General features: G+C 32.5%; 1 protein-coding gene and 1 pseudogene across 1 annotated transcript; one reads left to right on the plus strand and one right to left on the minus strand.

The window, feature by feature from the left end:
• Positions 1-513: 513 nt before the first annotated feature.
• Positions 514-2,277, plus strand: LOC120156492 (annotated as a pseudogene).
• A 4,223-nt stretch (positions 2,278-6,500) lies between these two features.
• Positions 6,501-6,875, minus strand: LOC120156493 (transcription factor MYB106-like). Its single transcript, XM_039167803.1, has one exon. It carries the CDS (start codon positions 6,873-6,875, stop codon positions 6,501-6,503), a length of 375 nt encoding a protein of 124 aa, XP_039023734.1.
• Positions 6,876-11,342: the final 4,467 nt, after the last annotated feature.

The raw sequence follows: 11,342 nt of genomic DNA on the forward strand, positions 1-11,342 counted from the left end.
AACCTACAAGTCACTCACGTACGTTGTTAAAAAGATTGTATAGTATTAATAAAGTTTGATAAATTCAATTAAAAAGATTTTATTGATAAATTTTAGTCATTAGCATTGAGCATTATATCGTATTAATCAAGTTTTGTACATACTTGCAATAATGAAAACTTTCACCTTTATATGTAGATTTTAGTGTTGATTAGATTGTTGACATGTGTCAACCTCTTAACTATTAGTTTTATAAATATTTAGATTGTTCAACGAATAATTTTAAATATAATAATAAAGTTTTAAAAATATTTTTAGAAATATAGTATTAATATTGATTTAATATTAATAATTATGAATTATTTAGTAGGAGAGAAATTTGTTAATATTCAACAATTATTTCACAACCCACAAATATGTTTTGTTTTACCTTTTATTTTGTATGAAATCCAATCAAAAAGATTCAATCAGTAAATTTCCAAGTTCAGAAATAATTTATATATTTTATTTCCATTTTATCACCAAAAATTTGAGTTTTTGAATGGATCTAAATTTGCATAGGAGACGCACGTTGTTTCCTTCATTGTCATCATCACGATCTCCTCCTCAAAGTTTACGATTCGATGCCATGCGATTCTCCAAGAGCTTTGCTACCTTCCTTCTGGCTCTCCCTGTTGTCATCATGCTCACGGTGATCCTTCGCCACAAACCGTCCGATCCATTGACGGGATTCGACGACGGTATCAACAATGTTACTACGCCACCGCTAGTAGGTACACATCGATACTTATTTTATATTACTGGGAAATTTGGGAGCGGTCAATTTTCTATGTAATATCGCTTAATGCCACTATCTGTTATCTAATTACGGCTCGAATTTCAAAAGATTCTCAAAGTATTAACATTGTATTAATCAAGTTTAGCCCTTAACTTTGAGCAGTCAAGTGCTAATTGAAATATGAAGAGAAGCATTTTCAAACATGTTAATCGTATTATAAAACCTGTGTATGAACGGCTTGAATATGTCGAAATTAACCCGAAAATATAAGGAAAAGTGTTTTATGTGAATCTCTATTTTTGTTTATGTTTTCAATTCTTTCGTTCAGCAGTCGATGTCTCTCAACACATTGAAATTCCTGAAGACAAAATGCTCGGTGGCCTTCTTGCTGATGGGTTCAACGAACAGTCTTGTTTAAGTCGATATGAGTCTGTTTTATATCGCAAAACTTCAGCTTATAAGCCATCTCCATACCTTGTTTCCAAGCTTAGAACATACGAGGATCTCCATAAACGTTGTGGACCCAACACTCAATCCTACAATGAAGCAGTGAAACAACTCAAGTCCGGTCGTAATATCGGCACGATGGACTGTAAATATGTTGTCTGGGTATGCTACAGTGGGTTGGGGAACAGGATATTAACTCTGGCTTCAGTGTTTCTCTATGCTCTTTTAACTGAACGAGTGTTGCTTGTCGACCGTGGAAAGGATATGGCTGGTCTGTTCTGCGAGCCATTTCCAGACAGATCATGGTTTTTGCCTTTGAATTTCCCTATGATTAAAAAGTTTTCTGGCTTTGATCAAAAGTCTCGTGAATCATACGGGCACTTGCTTAAGAATAATAAGATAAGAGCTTCGATGAAATCACTGCCATCATACATGTATCTCCATTTGACTCATGATTATGATGATTATGATAAGCTGTTTTTCTGTGACGACGATCAAGCTCTTTTAAAAAAGTTCTATTGGTTGATTGTTAAAACAGATAATTACTTCGTTCCATCTCTGTTTTTAATGCCTTCGTTCGAGGACGAACTAAACAAGATGTTTCCGGACAAGGTCACCGTATTTCATCACCTGGGAAGGTATCTTTTTCATCCTTCAAATCATGTGTGGGGACTAATCACAAGGTACTATAAGGCATACTTGTCCAAGGCAGATGAGAGACTTGGCATCCAAGTAAGGATTTTTGATAAAGGACCGGGGCCGTTCCAATATGTGAAGGATCAAATTTCAGCTTGTACAATAAGGGAGAAATTGTTGCCTGAAGTTGATGCAAGAGGATTCAATCCATCAAAAAACCCCAAAGTGAAAGCTGTTTTGATGACCTCTCTGGTTTATGGTTACTACGAGAACATGAGGGACATTTATTGGGAACACGCTACGATGACGGGTGAAATAATCGGGGTTCACAGCCAGCTAAGAAAGGTATTGATACAGGTAAAGTTGTTCCCCATGTGAGACATTGTGAAGATATTAGTTGGGGACTTAAGGTAGTAGATAGCCATACAGAGATCTAAACTTCACCCAGATTTCTCTAGATTTTTTTGTTGTTGAAGAAAACATTTTGTTTTGATTTTTGGAGCTATACTGAATTATGCCTTGTGACTTAAGACATTTGTGACTTAAGACATTTATTTTATGTTAATTACTTATATACATAGACATTAGTTTCCTCTTGCCTTAAAAAAAACACAGATAAGTTCCCTTATGGTTAAGATCAAACACCAAAGGCATCATTGTTCCATCTCTTTCCAGAGGTTAACTCAATGTGTTGCAGTGTACTTGGTTTGTAATCCAACAACAAGACCACACCTCACCTAATCTTTTAACAATTCTCTCCCATGGAAGCTGTATCAGTTGCAACATCGTCAGCAACGATGAGAGCCATTAACTGCCCTTCAACTTCCACCGCCCAAGAGTAGGGGTGTAACTGAACCGAACTTGAACGAATAAGACCGTTTTCGAATTCGTTTGGTTGTTTTTGAATGTAAAAATGTTTGGTTCGTGTTGTTTAAATTTTTAATATTATATTCATATTCGTTTTTTTTATTTTTGAAGGTTTCTGTGTTCGATTCGTTTAGTGTTCATGAACATAATTTGTTTAACGTTCGTCATTGTGTTCGCTTAGCTTTCGCTAACATGTTCGTTTAGTGTTCATCAACAAGTTCATTGGAAATGATCCTTTTTATCATTTTATTTACAAACCAAAGGGAAATGGTGAAATTATGACATTGATTCTTAAACTCCTTAAGCTTAATAGTTTTAACTCCAAAGTTCATTATTTACTTAATTTATTCCCTACCTTCATCAATATTAAAATATATATAAAAAAAGAATAAGATAATCGAGTTTATTAAAGAGACAATAAACAAGCTTTCAAACGAGTTTATTCGTAAATATAAACGAATCGAATGCATCTATATTTGTATCCGTTCGTCCATTAACTGGTTATAAAAAATTTATTTATACTTATTTATTTAAGTTAATAAACAAACCTAAACAAACAATTTATCGATTACTGTGTTAATTTAAACACCTACCCGAGAGCAACTGTTTGCACTACCTTAGCCTCACCAAGTCACCATGGCCACAGACCAAACTCAATAAGGTCACAGACTAAAATTAAAGCAAAGTTCAAGATTGGTCCATCTACTCAATTATTAGGTCCAATCCAACGTTACGTTTCCCTAATGCTTGGTCCATGTTCTAACGTAAGTTGAGTTTTATTAATCGAGGGCCTTGGTCCCTCTTGTTAATGGAACAATTTCATTTTTGGCTTAATATGAAAAATAGTGCCTAAATTATGTTATTTTTTCTCAAAATGGTGTCTAAACCTTTTTTTTGTCAATCCAAGTATCTAATGTTACAAACGTTATTATTTTAGGGGTATGATTTGCAACTAACGTGAAATTTCACAATTAAGTAAAACGTGTCATATTTCGGTAATTTTGAAATTTAAAAAAAATAAAAAACTTAAAAATATTATTATATTAAAAAACCTTAATTTTCTAATTAAAAAATCCCTAAACTGACCTCCTCCCTTGTCGACGATGACCACTAACGCCGCCCTTGCCATCTTCTTTGCTAGCTGTCATTGCTTGTGTTGGTGTAGGTATAAAGATTGGAATTAAGTTTTACAAAGTTTTGAGATTTTGGTATTATTTCTAAAAACTTTTTTGGGGGGGGTTAATAAAATATATTTTTAAGTTTTTTTTTTATGTTTTAAAAAACTTTTCAAAATTATCTAAACTCAACAAGTGTCTCTTAACGGAGTTTTTTAATGGTTGTTACAGCCAAGACACATAAAGTAGTAACGTTTGTAATGTTAGACACCTAGATTAATCGGAAAAAAATTTAGACACTATTTTAAGAATAATTGTATAATTTAGGCACTTATTTTTATATCGAGCCTTCATTTTTAATCTCTTCAAAAATTTAATAACTCGATTCAATTTCTATTAATCCCTTAATTAAATAGAAAATCATAAGAGTGAATAATTTAATTTAAGATATTTTAACATAAAAAATTTTTTTGACATCTGAAAATTTTAATTTTCCCGACACTCTGATATTAAACTCTTAATTTCCTTTTACTTCGATGAACCAGATGTTATTAAAAACGTTGTTATTTCTGATGCCATCGGCATTTGATTATGAAAGAATTCTTACCTTTCAACAAAAAAAATCTTAATTTCATCTTTGTATTTTATATTTACACTAATTTTTTTATAAATTAATAATTAATACTATAATAATTAAATTTTAATTTAACAAATTTATAAAAAAAATAATGTAACTTTTTTTTTTACATTCTTAAACATATTTTCTTTTAAACTTTTATATTTATTTTTGTCACAAAAATTTTAAAATCATATTCACCATATACTATTTGTCCGACATTATTAATGATCTAAACTTAAATCAATTATAAATATTAAATTCTACTGTATAAAATCTTAAACCCTAAATAATATATATAACTAAAATAAATAGAATTGTGTTTATACACAGTCTGCGTATCGGATAATTTTTCTATTTATCAATATTTAATCTATCAAGTAATAAAAAATTTGACATTCAAGGAATATTTTAAATTTCAATATTTTTTATGAAGAAAAAATAATGTTTAAAAAAGTTTATTCTTTTAAGAATCCAACTTAACTCAACTCTATATATAATTGAATATATGATTATCGAATACTTGAGTTCACACCTAGAAAAGTATGTGTCAATAATATTTTATTTTGATGGGTGAAAATAATATATACATATAACTTATGAAAAATTATTTGATATACAGATTGTGTAAAAGTTAAATCTTTTACTAATATGTTTATATAAATATTATTTGATAACCACCACCATAAAAACGTGTCTCTACAATTTATTTCTAATAATTGTTGAATGAGAGTGATAAATTGTTTTCACATTAAAGGAAAATTTATTAGATCCGATTTACTATGTCATAATCTCTATCAATAAAATCCATACATTTTTTTGGGATAAATTTTAATTATATTACCTAAGAAGCAGAAGATTACTACAAAGTTATAAAGTAAGTGAGATCACCAACAAAAAAATTTAGGGAATACCCCATGCTATCCAAAGTTATTATCTACAACGCGTGAACAATTAAACGACTGTTGCTGACCTTCCCTAACAACCCAATAATAGATATGAGCCGCCATTGAATGAGAGTGAAATTGTTTTCACATTAAAGGAAAATTTATTAGATCCGATTTACTATGTCATAATCTCTATCAATAAAATTCATACATTTTTTTTGGATAAGTTTTAATTATATTACCTAAGAAGCAGAAGATTACTACAAAGTTATAAAGTAAGTGAGATCACCAACAAAAACATTTAGGGAATACCCCATGCTATCCAAAGTCTATTATCTACAACGCGTGAACAATTAAACCGACTGTTGCTGACCTTCACCCTAACAACCTGCTTTATAGCCTCCACAGTTCGAGATCTATCCTGAATAGGCGAAAATTTCTCTCTTCCCAATAATAGATATGAGCACGCCAAACAAGTTTCAAAATGAGAACCAACAAAGACTTTCCCTTCAAACAAGAAGCAGCCCAAGCAAGTTCTCGTTCCCAATTTGTAACATCTCTTCTCAAACCACAAAATCTCAAAATCTGCCTCTAGACCCAACACAAAAATGGACAATTCATTACAAATTACATAATTAGGATCAACCAAAATATTCATTCTCAAAAAGGCTATCTCTCATGCTGAGCTGGTCTAAAATCGCCAACTAGACAATGATCGAATGCCAAAGAAGGTAAAGAGAATCAAATTACCTTTTGTCAGGGGACATGAGACTCCCTTCTCCTTATCTCACCCCACATTATACATATTTTATCACTTAATTTAATATAAAAAAGAACAAATACAATTTAATGCATAATTATAATTTACTTTGTGGAGATTGATCTCACATTACATTTCCCGCAGCCAAATTATTCAACCCTTACTCTGCTATACATAATTCCCTTAGTGCTTGATCGTTTTGTTAAAAGGATATTGATTCCTCAATGTTGATCGGGTAATCGTAATCATGCACGGAGATATCCGTGAAACCCTCTACGATGTTTCGATCCGTTGCAGGACTAGTCCAATGATACGTTGAATCATGCAAAGAAACCGAGTTATCAAATCCTTCATTGAATTCCGGCACTTGGTACTTTGATCTGTCGTCTTCCAAAATCAACTCATCTTCAACAATTCACCCAATGCCTGTAATTGAACCAGCTTCAGCTGGACAGAGCTCGTAACTTGCCGAGCTCTGATTTGACTCGAATACAACAGGGTTCAAGTAGTTGTTGGTGGTGGAGATGGCGAACATGCCGGTAACCACGCTTTGCCATGCTTTGAGAACGTCAATGCACGCTGGTTTATCGGTCGATGGTCCAGAGCCTTTGTCGTTGTTGCTACTTTTCTGGTGTGAAGATGAAGGGATTTTCTTTGAGTCTTTAACCAACCTGGCTTCAGCTTCGAGCCGAGCACTCTCCCACTGAGCCATGTGGTTCAGTGAGCCGGTGGTGGTGGAGCCGATGAGAGGGTTTGATTTGGGCTTGTGGGTGGTGGGATCGATCCCCATCTTGTTAAGCCTTTTCTTAATCCGTGTGTTCCAGTAGTTTTTGATCTCGTTGTCGGTTCGGTTGGGTAAGTGAGCTGCAATGGCTGACTACCTTCACAAAAACAACGGTACGTAAACTGTTTTTGACTGATCGGGTAGATAAAAGGAAATGCATGCGATAACAAACTTTCCCAATCCCTAAACGGCATGCTTCATTACATTTTGAGGTGAGACTATCCATTTTTTATTAGAGATTCAAATTCTAAATGATTTAAATAAATAACTCGAAATATAGATATAAGCCAAGAGCTTCTGGTCTTCATCCGGAGTCCATGGCCCTTTCTTCAGCAACCCCATGGTCTCACAGCAACCAGCCATTTTTAGCAATAAAAAACTATTTCCAGAAATGGAGAAGAAGGAATCTGGAGATGTGATTGTTTAGTTAAGTGGTGGAAATTGACACAGCAATATATAGATCCATGTATGGAATCTAGGTCATAACACACATGTCGTAACCGGTTTTTGTCCGGGCACAAATTTTCTTGGTAGAAAAATATGTGAATGAAATAAATGGTTTTTTAAAGAAATGTTTTAGAGTCGCCATCCACCTTTTTGAGTTAGGTAGGTCGAATACCTCAAAATTACCTTTTAAGAGAGTTTTTAAGAAAACATCAGTTAAAAGATAAACCGGTCTGCGTATAACCAAAAATTCATTCTTTTTAGTAATAAAAAGGGATTTGTGGTCGGTTACGTTTGAGGAATGATTAGCACCCCACAACGCCCCATTGATTAAAAATTGTCTTTAGTAGTGAAATCTAAGAATTCGAATATAAATTTAATTTATGATCTATTATTCCATATTCAACCGCATAATTTTATTTAATAGAAAATTATAATAATTCAATATTTCATATAACTAAAACTAAAATAAATTTAGTTTTTAGGTTTTTATAAACATGATATTTATTTATTTTAAAATATCAGAATAGGACATCAAGTTACTTTAAGACAACCATTTCTTAATATTTAAAAATAAATAAATATTAATAAGATGATATTTTTTCCTAAAAATAATTTAAATAAAAATGAAGAAATATATATTTTATAAGCAATATATTATATTTTAAAATACTAGAATAAGACATCTAGTTATTTTAAGACAACCCTTTTTTAATATTTAAAAATAAATAAATATTATTATTTAATTAATTTACAAAATTAATCAAATAATACTTACCAATTTTTCATATATATATATATATATATATATATATATATATATCTTAATGTGTCTAAGATTAATTAAATAAAGATAAAATAAAGAAAAATAATTAAAGTACTAAATTAAAAGTATTTAAAAAAGACAATTATAAAAATAAAACAAAATTATAATTAAACAATCACTAAAATAAAAGAAATTAAAAAATAAGATTAATTTACAAAAATATATAAATTAATAGCCCTAATTCGAAAATATAATAAAATAAAGGTATTAACAATGTAATTTATCCCTAAATAATATTCGAATTAAATTATAAATTATTAAAATCTAAGGGATTAAATCTAATATTTACCCTAAATGTATATAAATACTAGCAGAGACTAAAATATAAATAAAACAAAATGCAAAGTCCAAATTAAAAGGCACAAAAACATGATTTTAGTGACCAATTTGAAACTATTACAAATTTAAGAGACCACTGAAAGAGTTTTCTCATAATGAAATTAGAAAAACACTCCCTCCCCAAAATGAATTAGTTTTCATTTGGGTATAAATAAACCTTAAATGGCCATTTCAAGTTATTTTTCTTCATTTTTCTATTTTGCTTCTCTCTCTAAGGAGAGAGAAGATCTCCATTCTCTCTAAATTCCCTCACCGGAGGGAGCTCCGGCCACCCTCGATCATTATTCACCACCGCTGGTTACTATTCCGATCATATTCACAACCAGAAAAAAAAATACACCAAATCGTAGATCGAAACACCCTAAACCCGAAACCACCCTCCTTTTTTCCTAAAAGTCTTTCAATCAGCCTAGATCTAAGATTTTACCTTCGGTAAAATGGTTTCCGGCGACTTTTGAGCTTCGACAAAGGTATGTTTCTTCTCCCTTTTGTTTCCTTGCTTTTAAATGGCTACTATTGGTTGTTCGTAGCTTTCTTTGTTGGTTGCTTCCTACTTGCTCTCCCTGTCTTCTTTATTTGCAGGATTTCAAGGCTTTTTATAGGCCTCGACGAGCCACTATTATGCTGAACCCTTCGGTGAGTCACCGGATCTACGATGGCGACTCACCGTAGCTTCGATGAGTTGTACGGTCCTCTTTGCGTCTTCTGGAGCCTTCGATGGCGTGTCAGAATTTAGTTGGGGAACATAGCGGCGGAGCAGTTGGATGTAGGCAGCGGGGCAGTTGGATATAGGCGGCAGAGTAGTTGGAGGCATCACCAAAGTCTTCTTAGGGTTGGTGAACCCTAGGATTTCCTGTTGGATTCATTCTGGGTCGTTGGATCTCTCCAGATCCAACGGCTGAGCTTGTTGGCTGCTGAAGAATCGGGTTCTTTGGGCCGGATCTGGTCTTGTTGGGCCTTCAGGTTATTTGGGCCTGCTGGGTTATTTGGGCCTGGATCATTTTTGGGCCTGACTCGGGTTGAACTTATAAACGGGCCTCCGGGTCCTGATTTGTAAATATCTACTATAATAAAATTTCTTATTTATTAATAATATTTATAATAATACAATAATAATATATAAATAATAATAGAAAACAATAACGGGATGAAAATGACTGTCGACAGCTGCCCCTCTTTGTTCATTTTTGTGTTAACAAGAATAGAACAAAGACAAAAGACAAAGAATTTTTGTCCAATTGATTTTATGCTTTGATGAGAGATCCACTTTATTCAAGGGAAATCAAACTAGTGTATGACATTGTTCCTTGTTATGAGGACGTCTAGCCATCTTTAAAGATATTTGAGATAACTCGGTTCCTTCGTGATGAGGACATCTGGCTATCTAAGGATGATGTTGCTCCTTTATGATGAGGAATTCTAATCAATGGATGACATTGTTCCTTCGTGATGAGGACGTCTAGCCATCTTTAAAGATATTTGAGATAACACAGTTCCTTCGTGATGAGGACATCTGGTTATCTAATGATGATGATGCTTCTTCGTGATGAGGAGTTATGATCGGTGGATGACATTATTCCTTCATGATGAGGACGTTTGGCCATCTTTAAAGATATTTAAAATAACATGGTTCCTTCATGATGAGGATATATGGTTATCTAAGGATGATGTTGCTTCTTCGTGATGAGGAGTTCTGATCGGTGGATGACATTGTTCCTTCGTGATGAGGACGTCTGGTTATTTAAGGATGATGCTACATCTTCGTGATGAGGAGTTCTAGTCGGTGGATGTCATTGTTCCTTTGTGATGAGGACGTTTGGCCATCTTTAAATATATTTGAGATAACACGGTTCCTTCGTGATGAGGACGTCTGGTTATCTAAGGATGATGTTTCCTAAAATATCAACAAATGATACATTTATGAATATCATGATCCTATTTATGCCTAAAATGTATACAATGATGCAATTTTAGTGCATTTTCTTTTTCGAATAAGGACCCTTTCTCATTGGCCATTTTCTGACTCATTTTATTTTGGGTACAACAAACAAGGCCGATTTACTTCAATTGAATATCTTAATCTCATCTTTACTCAGATATAGTCTTTTCTTTCTTCTTGAACCTCGCTAGTACCAATGATCAACTATTCTATATATGACAAATATTTGGATCATCTTCATACGATTGAAACTTTCTAGGTACTTCAAATTTTATTTTCCATGTATCAATACAATCTTGAAAGTTGAAATCATTATCAATTTCAGAAAACCTGCATTTAAAAAAAACTTTTTGTACAATAATACACCATGATTTTATGTAATTCAAGTTAAACTACATATTTTAAATTTTCAAAGCAAAATGCTTGCAAAAATGAGAGTTAACAAGAAAAGTCTCTTTTTATTTATACAAATGTAAAGAGTTTTTAAATAATTACATGGCAAACTTTGAAAGAGTTTTTATTTTTAATAGCATAAATACTTCTAAACTGGCATGCCGCAAAGTGATTCAAGTATAGCTTCTGTTAAAAGTATTTCAAGAATCGTGATAATACCTAAGGATGTAAAATCTCTTCTTGACTATCAAATCTCCAGATGTTATGCATCCTTAACAAAGAATCCAAGATTTCAAACATGAATCTTGAATTATAACACTCAAGCCGCCATTTACGGGTTTTCAACTTGAGACCTCCTTTGGTTTCAAGATATCCTTTTCGAATTTTCATCTTAAACCCTCCTTTTTTTCAATTAGGCAAAATACTTTTTAACCACATCAGAATTCACTGGGTGGGGTAATTCTGGCCAGTCCATCTCAGTGAGAACTAGAGCTCCTCCAGAAAATGCTTTCTTTACAATATAAGGTCCTTC

This window comes from Hibiscus syriacus, unplaced genomic scaffold (assembly GCF_006381635.1).
Source record: "Hibiscus syriacus cultivar Baekdansim isolate YM2019G1 unplaced genomic scaffold, ASM638163v2 tig00111220_pilon, whole genome shotgun sequence".
Taxonomy (NCBI): domain Eukaryota; kingdom Viridiplantae; phylum Streptophyta; class Magnoliopsida; order Malvales; family Malvaceae; genus Hibiscus; species Hibiscus syriacus.